Source organism: Ixodes scapularis, unplaced genomic scaffold (assembly GCF_016920785.2).
Source record: "Ixodes scapularis isolate PalLabHiFi unplaced genomic scaffold, ASM1692078v2 PGA_scaffold2__306_contigs__length_199485367, whole genome shotgun sequence".
Classification (NCBI taxonomy): Eukaryota; Metazoa; Arthropoda; class Arachnida; order Ixodida; family Ixodidae; genus Ixodes; species Ixodes scapularis.
In genome coordinates this window covers 11,316,497-11,329,638 of record NW_024609857.1, presented here as the reverse complement: position 1 = coordinate 11,329,638, position 13,142 = coordinate 11,316,497, and the positions used below count along the sequence as shown (strand labels likewise).

General features: G+C 44.7%; 2 protein-coding genes across 2 annotated transcripts in view; one reads left to right on the top strand and one right to left on the bottom strand.

The window, feature by feature from the left end:
* The window catches only part of LOC8043021, a 35,076-nt gene that overhangs the window by 14,182 nt on the left and 7,752 nt on the right, over positions 1-13,142 (bottom strand). The gene's annotated exons all lie outside the window — the stretch shown is intronic.
* LOC121836331 lies at positions 6,754-9,252 on the top strand. Its single transcript, XM_042291208.1, has 2 exons — positions 6,754-7,023; positions 8,995-9,252. The coding sequence occupies exons 1-2, from the start codon at positions 6,835-6,837 to the stop codon at positions 9,250-9,252; spliced, it is 447 nt and encodes a 148-aa protein (XP_042147142.1). The 5' UTR covers positions 6,754-6,834.

The following is a 13,142-nucleotide window of genomic DNA, read 5'->3' as shown; positions in this document are numbered from 1 at the left end:
GTAAACCGGTCAGCCTTGGGGATGCCCCCCTAACCCACCCGTACTGACCTGACCCTTCCACTTCTTCCCTTCTCTACCACTCCCCTCTCCTTTTCGTCTGCAAGTACAGGCATCAAGGTGAATAAATGTTGCCGGTAATGGGAGCCGTGTTTGACCGTCCATTTATTTCATGTTTCAATCATATCTTAATAGTTTTCTACGCGTGTAAATATATCTCCCATTTCCGCTTATAAAAATTATGCACCCGGCAGAAATTTTCATTATCAGTCTCCCTCAGGTCGTATTCAGAACTACATCAATCATCTAGAATTTTGGTTTTGACTTATGTATTTCAACAAATATTTCAGCCTATTTAAAAAAAGTGCTTGCGATATGTGTGTAGCTAATAGTTATGCCCTGTCATTTTCAAGTTTGCACTTTGGAAAAGGATTAAACGAAAGAAATCAATTTTGTTTTTTATTGTTTTTGTGTATGGCTACTAACATGTGTGCCAATGGAAAGGCGTCGGCCATTATTGACACTTTCAATGAAGAAATGAAATTAAATACGGTTTCCGTCCCAAACGGACGTCAACCACCCATCTGGGACCTGTTTCAATCAGACAAAAAATAGCTTGGTACTTCCCACGCACCCCCCCCCCCCCCCCCCCCCCCCCGGATATTCACGATACAGGCAACTCGGCAATATACGTAAACAATTGATAACATTACACAGTGTTTATAAGTTTAATAATGACTCAACGTTGGCTGCTTTGAGTCATGTTTCGCCTGATTACCCTGCTCAAATTGTTCGTCTCTGGCCAAACGTGTTTGCAAAAGCTAATCACACAGTCACCTATTTTGAAAAGGAAGGCTGCAGGTTCAGTCCCTTTGCATAAACGGCTTGATTTCAAGTCAGCTCAAAACACTAAAAAGCCATTTCCTGTGCTGATGGCAACACAATTGCGACGGGATCGCGTGCACACCCCACGCATTGTAGTTCATATGATTTCTTTATCCCTATCGTTGTACCTTTTTTTTTTTTTTGCGAATTTTCGATAAGTACCTTTATATTCCAAAAGCCGGGGGGAAGTCATGTTTCAAAAAGTTTACTCCGGCTCAAAGGGGCTGTGCAACGACATTGGGTAGGAATATTTCTTACTTTACACCAGCTTCCTGGCACTAGTGGGACCCAAGAATACTCGAGCGCAACACCACTGACCAAGAAGCGTCCTCGTCGCGGCGGAATTTAAGCAATGAAAGCGGAGCTTTTATTTCAGTCTCTCCTTTCAAAGCCGCCTCTTGCTCCTTCGCGAAATTTGATGACGGAGCTGTGGGGACAATGGCAACAGTACGATCCCCGGGAATACGTCATCGAGCTTTGCGGTGACGATATTCAAATGCTGCTCAAACAGTGGACGCGAAGGCTGCGTACGCATTCGATCTGGGCTCGTGACAATCGATGCCTCGACATACATTCGGGTAGTGGCCCGTGTCCAATCGCTGCAACGACGACAATAGCCGAGCCATAACAATGTCTGGAACTCAGCGCGTGTCCTGTGCTTTGCCAACCCCAGCGCGTGGCTATGATCAACATTGGCGGCATATAATCGGCTCCAGATCACGTGGCCGCTTGTTGTGGCTGCGAGTTCAGGGGGTGAGCGGTGCTCGTTTTTCTTTAATTCTTTTCTGGAACATCTACTGCGTGGGGTGAAAAACGAACGCGTGTTTCATAGTTCATTAACGTCAGGGATCTCTTTTAAAGGAGCGATGCAACAATTTTTGTACTTTGCGCAAATACCGCTTAAAACGGATTCCTAACGTTAATGACCTATGAAACACGCGTTCGTTTTTCACCCCACGCAATAGAAGTCCCAGAAAAAAATTGAAGACAAACGAGCAGCGTTCTCCCCCTCAACTCGCAGCCAGAACAAGCGGCCACGTGATCTGAAGCCGATTATATGCCGCCACTGTTGATCATAGCCACGCGCTGGGGTTGGCAAAGCGCAGGACACGCGCTGAGTTCCAGACATTGTTATGGCTCGGCTGTTGTCGTCGTTGCAGCGATTGGACACGGGTCACTACCCGAATGCTTCTCGAGGTAGCAATTATCACGAGCCCAAGTCGAGTGCCCACGCAATGCTCGGGTCCAATCTATGAACAGCATTCAAATATCGTCACTTGGGTGTACTGCGATCCCCACGGTACGTCATCAAATTTTGCAAAGGAGAGATTGAATAAGAATGATCGCTTTTGTCCTTGAAATTACACCGCAACAAAGGAGTTTCTTGGCCACTGGCGTTGCGTGCGAGTATCCTTGAGTCCCAGGTGTGCCAGTAAGCTCGTGTCAAGTGAAAAACATTCCAATTGGATATCGTTGCACCGCTCCTTTAAGCCGTATTTGCGCAAAGTAAAAAAAATTGTTGCATCGCAACACAGATCAGTATGCACTGGCTACGATGGAGATGGGCCAGCCAGTACGTCTAACCGTCCGTCGAACAAAGCCGGCGGTACAATGTCTTACCGAGACGTCCTTTAGTCTTTAAAGGGGTCATGAAACGATTTTCCTACTTCTTCCTCCTTAGCTTTAATCCTCAACTCAAATGCGAATTGTGAAATCACGTGGTCGTGACATTCCTTCGGCACCGGTGCGATGACTCCTAGCTTCCACCGTGCTTTTTATGCACACCATAGAACTTGTCATTCCCCAGTGACGATAAGTTCCGTCAGGGCACTCATTGGCCACGAACGCGAATCCAAATATTCGTCAACGAATTGATTGTTGACGAGCGCATACGTCCGAGTGACGCAGTTCTCGTGTCCAATGCGTGAGCTGGGCTCTGCTGACATCAGTTTGGCGCCGGTGACGCGCTTTTGGAACCGCGGATGTATCATAGTGAAAAGGCGGAGAGCTTTCGAAGGCAAGAAGGTACAAAATAGTCCGCTATATTTTCAAATGTTCGTACCGAAAAGCTGGCTTTTGACTTTCTAGCCTCTTTCTTTTGGCCAACAAAACGATATGCGATTAGTAAAGTCTCAATTTAAACTCATTCATTCCAACCCAAAATTCGTTTCATGGGCCCTTTAACGCCCGCAAAGGGTCAACAAGGTGCCTTTCAGACCTCGCCTTTAGATCAAAGCTCAAAGAGACAAAGTGCAAACTATCATTCGAAACCTTGTACATTTTCGCGTTTTCATCTTTCCGGTCTAACAAGACAGTGCCTTTACATTTATCGGCGAATAGGATCACGATAGATCTGTCCAATTTGAGATCACTCAACGCATGCGCGCTCACCACCACTCAGGTTCGTACGAGCGTTTCTGGCGTCCGACAGGGCTGACAATCGGCTCTGCGCCGATGGGCACGAGAGAGATATCAAATGTGACGCAATCTCTCCTGAGCCTCCACAACGATATCCCGTTTCTGAACTTTTTTTTTTTTTTTTTTTTTGAGCTACAGCAAAATTCCGGACCTTTCATAATAAACTCACGTGACCTAGAGACAGCTTCTTGGAAGGCAAATTGTGCACAGCTGCCACATCGTCGAGTCGTAGCGAGCGATCAGGAAAAAAAAGAAGAGTTTCTGGCGGTAGTTGTGTGTTAGCGTTTTCCTTTCTAGGTCTCCATCTTGTTTCTGTGCTCTGATGATGTAACAAAAATTGTTGGGACGAAGCTTGTTTCAGAGACAACCAGACGGGGATATTTTTGGCGGGTAGACTGGTTACCCCTCCATCCTTGCCAGAGTGTGCTGAAAACGCCACCCGTATAAGTGGCAAAACATCTATGAGCTTTCTTTTTTTTTTTCTGTTTGGGAACCGATATTTTCTCTTTCACGTGTCCCAGTCCCCGAAGTGCTATTTTCAATAAATAACAAATTTCTCAATGTTACGGACTCAAAGAATTGGACGCATTCTTTCTTTCTCATTTGACAGTGTTGGTACCACCACGAGTTACAGGACGGGTGTTCGTCCTAAGCTTATCCACCTGTCGTTGACTTTAATGCAACGCTTCTGTACTCGTTTTGTAAGGCATAAAACTGAATTTGAACTACAAATCGCAGTTGTGGCAGTGCCTAGCTTTTGTTTTAAAACAACTTTAAATCCATTTTACCGCTAGGCCGCCACGCTCGATCACCACGCTCGGGTGCCACGTTCGAGCGTCACAGACTTGATTCTTTTTCTTCGAGTAATTGCAAACAACTCGTCTAATAATTACTCTTGAGAAGCTGCCTCCTTCTTCTGCAGTTATCACAAGAGCCTCATCCAAGGGCCTGTAAAACTGAACGCTTTGCCCGCACCTCATTTAGAACCAAAATAACTGTAAACATCTTTAAATAGCGGACTCCTCATTTAAAAAAAAAAAAGTTTACACTTGTCTTAATCATTCTGATGAACTCGAGGAGGTATAGAATGTGCTGTAAATTATCTAGACACATGTCGTGCACGGCAGGTACCCCGCGACACAGTGATAACAAGCTTGACAAATCCTAGCAGATCAGCAAATTTAACCAATTCCAGCAAATAATGGCTCTCGCAACATAACACAGCCTGTGCCTTGCTCATTCACAACACATTTCGTGCCTCTCTGAGATTATTAGCATAATCAGAGCAGTGTTGTACGGAACGGCGTTCCAAAGAACGGTGTTCCTGGAACGCGTTCCTTATAGGAGGAACGAAGGAACGCCGCCGCCGCATCTTGCATCGGTGGAACTGGAACTCGTTACACTTTTACAAAAGCTAAGAAAAGAACGGCGTTCCTTTTTTTTTTTTTTGTCCAGTGGGGTAATTTTCATTTCATTTCAAAGAAGAGACCGGGATCTCGTTTACTTTTTGGTTACTTATCTTAGGGTTTAATTTGTGTGGTCCTCGCTTTTTAACAGTCGGGTGCAGGAGAGCTAGTGGACATTGATACTTTTCTAGGTGCCCGAGACCTTGGTACAAAAAGCAAAACTTTTAGTCGAAGGAAAAGCCACAGCAACAGGCAAGTGTCAAACTCGGTTACTTTCTTTGCTTCCACGAATCCTCATACACCCAGAAACCTAAGGCCGACCACATTCATCATTGAACTTCCACAAAAAGACATACAGTTCCAACAAAAGAACAGGTTACCATGACATCGAACACACCCTTGTATCCCGAACATTTGTCACTTAAAATATACACAAACGTAACCTTTCTTCATTGTTCCTTTTGTCCCCAGCTTTAAACTGAACAACGAATCCAACCTTTACGAAGAGGGACTTGTATTTTTCAAGACTGACCTTCGAAAAGCCCTACTCTTTTCTTCACTTGCTCGTCCTGCGTGAACAGCAACGTCGAGAAAAAACTGTTGTTAAGTTCGAACAAGGGACTTCGTTAGATTGAAACTTGTGAGGCTGCTGAAAACGGTCGTGGCAGTGTGGGGTAACAGCACATTTGGCTAGTCTGAATCGCCCACCACAAAGATGAATATGACTAAAAGCTGATATTTTTAAAGGTGAATATATCAACGAACGAAACCCTGCTTCCTCTTGTTTTCTTCTCCTGGTGCCCTTCCATCACGGCATTCAGATTCGTTTGCTCCTATTTAATGGGATAGATAAGAAAAAAAAAACACTTTCCTCGATCTAAATAGATGTGGTAATCATCAAAATACAAATGTAACGTATATGTAACGATACGTTCAATTTTTTTAATGTAACGGGAACGAGTTTCTTTTTTACAAATGGAACTTGTAACGGGAACGCGTTCCAAAAGTCGGAAGGAACGAGCTTTCGTTCCTTCTTTTGAGGAACGTGTACAACACTGAATCAGAACAATTAATAAATTGTTTCGCAAACCAACTCACTGATTAGTGTATCTACTTGTCTATTAAAAAGACGCGATCAATAAGGTTAATCTTTACCAATGTGTAGTTTTTCCAGGATTGTGACAGCCACGCTAATCCCACAGAGGCGGCTTTGAGGCGCTTGCTGGCTGCTTCAACGAAATAGAAAAATAAACAACCTCATTCAATGACTGCCCGATCACTTGTCACACTTTTTGTGACTTGTCGCCGGCTCCTAGAAACCTTTCGACCATTCTGTGGAAGGGTCAGTTCCCAATGTCCCCCTTTGATTTATTTAAAATCGAAATCCCGTCTTTTTGAATAAGTTCTTAACTCGTACCCACAACAGATATATAATTAGATTATTACTATTTCTTATATAGGGCGTAACCTTTTACCTCTCACAAAAACCATTTTTATTATCCACAATACAATCCCTGTTCATTTTTCAGCAATGGTCAACCGGAAGAGATCAAAGTCCCGACGTATGGGAAATTAGCTCTTAGCATCAGTTGAAATTGAAATTCTACAGCAGCTCACGAACTTTTCAAACATAGACGAAATATTTAGGTAGCTCCTGTTTCAACCTTTCCGTCCCAGCAGTAAGTGATTACGGTCGGAATTCAGGGGAAACAGCGCCGAGACCCCGAGGCCTTCACGAGCAAAAATGTCCGGACATCGGGAGGGCACCCCTCCGGATTCCCGAAGTAAGGTAGTGCACAAAGTAAGTTGTGGAGAGGAGACTCGACGCCACTTAAATCGGTGAGACGGGTAGACGAAGAATCGCCCGTCTCAAGGAACACAAAAGAGAGAGATGCTGCCAATTCGACACGCGCCACAAGGGCGAATCCCAGCTTGTCGGTAATTGCTGCCATCTGGACGACGGACTCCACGGCGTGCAATGTCAACCGCGTCCCCCTACCGGACGTATACGGGGATAATTTGGATGGGTAGACCGGTTGGCCCTCTCCATCGCGGCCAGTGTGTTAAGCCTTAGTAAACGTTTTGAAATACATTTGAACTGAACCAACGCACATGCCAAGTTCTTTGCATGTGTGCGGATACGCCTGGACAGTGCTGTATGTATGACACGATGAGCGAAACAGCTACTTGCTTTGTAACCTATACAACTTCAACTAAGAAGATCATAGTAGAAGATATGCGCAAGGAGAGCGATGTTCACCACGCGCTTCTAGCGTCACCGTTCAAGGACCTCGTGAACGAGGGGCTGCTCATTCAGGCAAGTTACTATATTTCATATCCTGTCTCTGAAAACTTCGTTTAACGGTCAGCAGTTTGCTTATGCTTAGTTTTGAGTTTTGTTCGCGCTTTTCTCAGAAACCCACCAAAGGGGCCATAGCCAAGTTATGTCAAAATGACTGCTGGGTCTGTCGATCGGTCGTACGTTGAATCGAGAGCGTACTTAAAGTCCTAATCACCCGCAAAAAAAAAAAAAAAAAAAAAAATGGTAGAGGTCTATGCCACGCACGCTCTGCTTCCACCAACTGACGAAGTAACATTGCTAATATTTAGAATTATGCATGATAAACATAGTAATTGTTTCCTTAAGTTTGCCTTCCTCTGCGTTTATTAATAAAACAGGCAAGAAATATTTTTAGTTAACATTTTTCCCAATTTTGTCTAATTAAATAATCTTATAGAGGCGTTAATTAAACTTGGTCAGTTATGAATTGCCAACTATTTTGCAATTAACGTGCGATTTGATTATATCAACACAGTAGTAGAAAGTAAAGAAGTCAGCAACGCGATACGAAACTTTACATCCGGCGATCGCGTCCCGTTTTGCCGAACGACTTCGTCCTGCTTTGGAACCAAAATTATTAGGTTCAGATAACAAGATATCCGGCTATTCAATTCTGACTTAAAGTGAGGTAGGGTAGACTCGTTCAAAATAAAGCAGCGCAGTTTTATGGGTTTACTATTTAACTTCAAAATCTCTACAGTTTCACTATTATGCCCAGAGACGTCGTCCATAAGGTTTTTCTTTTTTCATTCATGCATTCATTAATTTATTAATTTTATTTTCGACTGTTTGTTCAAATACAGGCGCTAAGGGCGTGAACAAATGACTGACAGTTGATGGTTTGACGAGGCCAACGTCATTTTATGGCAAACGGTAAACAAAAGCAAAACGCGAAAGAGCTCTTTCTAAGTACAGCTTTACCGAAGCTTATATTTCCCTTTGCGCATGTTGAACACGTTACCGCAGCCAAACAATGCTAAAAAAGTTTAAAATTTCAGATAAGCTAATGTACAACGTGTATTCAAAGTGTTTAAAATTAAATTTTACAGATTAAAAAAAGTTTAGGACAGAAACTGAAAATAGGTTTTGAAATCTAGCTAGGTTATACTCCTTGGCGGACACTATGTGCAAGTTTAACCGTAACTGTTAATTTTCTAATTAACAAAAAATAATAACACATTTATGAATTAGTGTAATTAAGGTATAAGTTTATATTGGGAACTTGAAGCCGGCCTGTGTTCCGATATATCCATCTTTTAATTTAGCACTCAATCCTCCTAACTCAATCCCGCAGTGCACGCTTACAAAACCGCGAATATCAGCGCAAGAGCTGTCGTTTTGCACGACATTCCTCATGACAACGGAGCGGAGCTGGTAACAGCTGCGAGCGAGGGCAAAACTTATCAGTTCCGCCGCGTTGTGATACGGAATGTGCACGTAACGACGACGTCACAGCGGAGAAGGCTTTTGCGCTGATCTGCGGGGTTTTGTATGAGACTACGAGAGGTAGGTGAGAAATTCATTAAACGATTTAAAACAATTTTGAAGAAACATGACCGCGACATGACGCGATGGAGACAGAGGGGCAAGTAAAGGGCAAGGCGGACTAGATCTTGAACACATAGTAATAAAAAAAAAACTGTTGCTAATTGCTAGCTACTTTTATTTTAGAACCAGTGTATGAAACCAAAGTTTAATCTGAAATTGTGTAAAAACCTGATGTCGCCCTATGAAGGATTTGTTTAAAACATATTGCATAAGCGCAGTACAAGGCTAGGGAGCGGAAGCACACCCTAGTATAGTTATGACTTTGATGTGCAAGCTTCCGTTTGCTAATCGTATACTTCAAATAGCCTGCAGCACGTAGTTCTTAAATGTTCAGAAGTGCTGGAAAGATAGTAGTGACTTATTTTGTGAAATGCTTATAACCGCGTTTTATTGTTTCAGGTCAAAGATAAGGATCTAGGTTTGTTCGTCGACGCGGAGGGAAGTGTCGAGCCAAACGACATTTGGAACCTGGCTTTGAACCCACTTGTCGGTGAAGGCCAGAGGAGCCAACACAAATCAACTGTTGAAAATGACCTCCTACAACCTCAAATAAACGCTTTTGTAATTTTTTATATATGTTCTCATAATAAAGATTTCAACCATAATTACCTATTTTGTGCATCTTCCTTTCAGCGATGCAAATACCGAGAGCATTAACTGGTGCCTTGGAACGCACCCCTTCTTTACTAAGAAATCTTGTAGCAGAGCCAGCTTCAAAGAAATGTGAGCTGTTGTTTGGGGCATTTGCTTCCCAAAAAGGCTTCCCCCAAAAAGTTTCATCTGACCCCCCCGTTTTGTAATGCTAGCATCAACAAACACCGAAAAAAAGCGAAGTCATTGAACTCTCCGGTACTTGAAAATGGTGCCAAGGAACCCCTTATGGGACGAGAGTCCTCTGAATCTCAGGGGGTTGCAAAGGGTGCTTGTGAGCACCGTTGTACGAGCGTGTCTATTAAGTATCCAGGGGAGTTAAAGGAATCCTCAATTTATAAGAGTTTTGCAGCTCCCATGGTGTTGCGAAGCCGCACTGGACTGGGGAGTCTTGCGAGTCCCTAGGAGTAGTAAAGGGCGCAATATATCTCCCACAAAATTGGGAGTCATGTGAATACCTGGGAGTTGAAAGGAGCATTAAACAACACCGATAAAAAGACGGGTCACGTGAACCCCCGGGAGTTATAAGGAGTGCCAGACAACACCCCTGTTTAGTGGGATAACTTGACTCCCTAGGTGTTACTTAACGAATTAAGCAGCACCCTTAGTGAGGGGTGTCAGATGAGCACAAGGGGATTCAGATAAGGAGCTAAATGACCCCTGCAAAACGGGGTGTACTATAGCTCTCCGATTTAGGGGGATAACATGACTCGCCCGGGGAGTTATTTCTGAGACATCGCTTGACTCCCCTGAAGGGAGTACCCGTGTACACCCTTTTTTTTTTAGAGTGCAGTTCCTCAAGTGGCCGCTGCGGGAGAAATGGTGGCGTTGTGTTCGTCATTAGCTCGGTGCTCGGAGACAGGTTGGGGCCACTTTTTCAAAGCTGTCTCTATGGGAGTTTCCCAACTGAGTGTTTTAGTAACGTTGGGTATAGCCAATAGAGAGTTTTAGCAGATCGTTTTTTCGCCCCGATAGCGACACCCGATAACGATGCGATGCATGCCCAAGGTCGCCGGAGGGGAGAGGAGGTACCGTTATCGGAGCGAAAAAACGATCCGCTAAAACTCTCTATAAAATCCATCCATCCATCCAGAGCGGATTCCGATCATCTCATTATCGATGCGCAGCCTATGAGATTGCAGCCTTAGTCGCGGAGAATGCCAAAGAACCAATCACGTCTTTGTCCACACAACGGTCTTTGGTTTCAAAAATTGTCAACATTTGTATACGTCGTCAGTAAGTATGTGCCACTAAGCTGCGCTTGCTACTTGCGAATCGCCCGCGACGAGTCGGCGAAATACTTGCTCCCCTTACATCGAGCGACCCTCGGAGAAGCAGCCGACCGTCACAGATCACGCAGCGCGCCACGATCATTTACCTCCCACCCTGGTCACGCTACAAGACTTTCACCTTGCACAAGACCGGCGCTTGGACGTCGATGGCCGCCGCGCTGTCCACAACACCGGTGCGAACGTGGACGTATAAGCTCACGTTCGCGAGAATTCAAGCGGCTCGGACTCGTGCGCCTAGTAACTGTCACAACTCCCGACATAAAACGGCTATCGTAAATCGTTTCATCCGCACGTATGCGAAGCGTAACTTCGTCTGCTACTTTTGCAGGTGTTGTGGTGGCGTCATAACGCCGGGCTATGGTTGGCTCTGATTGAAGGATAGTCGGTAGACCGCAAGGCAGCTCGCTTAGCGGTCTACCCTCTATCCTTCCAATCAGAGCCAATCAGAACTCGGCGTCTTTCTGACGTCACCACAACCCCTGCAAAAAGAAGCAGACGAACTTGCGTTCCGCATGCATCGCTCTGGCTATCATCGTAAATAGCCTTTTTTTTTTTTTTTTTTTCTCCCTTAACGTTTGTTACTTGCGCACACCAAGTCATCCGGGACGGTAAACAAAATGCGTATACGACCTCGGTGCGGCAAAGTGTGGGCGGGAGACGACTGGGCACGCACACGCCAATGGAATAACTCTGACGTTGTTGGGAAACTATCGCGGGTGGGGTCGAGAAAATGAAACCCGGTTTTTCGGGCCGCAAAAAAAATAATCTAGGCACGGCAGAAAGCTGAAACTTGGTGAGAATGGGACGCTAGCGGTGGCGATAAAATGCGGAAGTTTGAGCATATGACGTTTGCTTGGATCAAAAGATAGAAAATACAAACGAGGAAAGAGAATATGTTTCCTTTCTAGCTGACTTTATACATATATATATATATATATATATATATATATATATATATATATATATATATATATATATATATATATATATATATATATATATATATATATATATATATATAGAACATCGGCTTATAGAGAAATTTCGTTTATCTTTTGTATCTTCCGATCCAGGTAACGTCATCCACTCAAACTTTCGCAATTAATCACCACCGCCAGCGTCACATTCTCACAGAGTTTAAGATTTCCGCGACAGTTTGCGTTTTTCTTTATCTCGACGAGCGATGATCATCTTTCGAAGTCAAATTAGTCTGAATTTGGCAGACACGGCAAAGGGCGCGTGCGACTTGAGATCTCCGGAGATATGAAGGGGAAAAGGTATACAACTGAGAATATTAGTTTTTTGTTTTTACTTCTGTAACGTGTGCCTGCGTCTGAAATCTCGGGATTATCTGAGAATTTAGGGAAGGGAAACAACTCATAAGGAAAAGAATAAATGTCACTTTATGGCTCGTTTTTCAAAACATGCCTACATGATGTGTGTGTACATGTGCGTGCGCGCGTGCGTGTGTGTGTGTGTGTGTGTTTACGGCGTATAGATTTGCTTTATCAATCAGTCAATAATCGTACTTCAACGTGCGAAAGTCACAAAGGCAAAGTGTAGAGTATATTTATTTTTTCTTGAACTCGCAAGAGACTGTCTGATGATGTGACACATTGCATCTATAGTTATCTCTTCAAGGTTATCCTTCGCATTATTCAGGCATAGTTTATAGGGGAGTTTAGTAGTGTATGCTTTGACCCTAGAGTCACGCACCGACCCACGACGACGACCTCGCGAAATTGCCTCGCCATCCGCTCCGAACCCATCGACAAAATTCGCTCGTCCCGTTTCCAAACTTCCCCGACACAACGAACCGTCCGGGTTTCGATTCGCCGCCACTCAAAACACCAGCTCGACCCAAATCACTCGTCGGGTGCACGAAGAGCCCGCTTCACGCTGCCGGCACCACGCAAACAGCGACGCGCGTATTCAAATCAGAAAATCGAGGCGAGCGCACAGTCCGTGCGTGTGTGAGTTTCGGTTTTGACCATTTTTCTTCCTGGCCGCACACACGTACGCCAAAGTTGCGCCTAGCCTCCAGGCGAACAAACCACAAAAAAACAAAAAACAACAAACAAGTAGGAGCGAGACTTGCTCGCCGGACTCGTTTGGAATGAACATAGAGGGGGGCCGTTGCCCCAGCGCAGCAACGGCTACGTCTTGGCCGGGTGAAAAGGGGGATCTCGTAGCATGCGTTTGCCGACACAGCGACTGAACCCGCGGGCATGCGGTTACTCCGTTCACCCGTAAGCTGACAGTGCGCTGGAAGCTACATGTTTCGTTAGACCAATCACGCGTTCATCTTTCGCCACGTGATCACTCTCCCAGCCTGCCATACGCGGAGACCGAAGTCAGGTGATGAAAAGAGGAGCGATTGATTGGTCCGGCTATAGCGCGTAGCTTTCCAACGCGCTGTCGGCTTAGAGGTGGAAGGAAACATGGTGTGCTGCGGCAGAAAGTAGACTCGATTCGATCGGTGCAATCTCGGTTCGCGGGTTTAAGAGCTGCTGACAGTCGGGGGTCTCGTTTTCGTTGAAAGAGGGCGACCTTTCTGGAGGGATGGGATGCGATGCTTTTGACCGCTTCGCGCCTTTGTAAAGT

Excerpts from the sequence above, each read along its gene's own strand:
- LOC121836331 (XM_042291208.1), top strand. The coding sequence starts at position 6,835 with ATGTGTGCGGATACGCCTGGACAGTGCTGTATGTATGACACGATGAGC. Across the intron at positions 7,024-8,994 it reads ACGAGGGGCTGCTCATTCAG|GTCAAAGATAAGGATCTAGG; the intron begins GCAAGTTACTAT and ends TTATTGTTTCAG.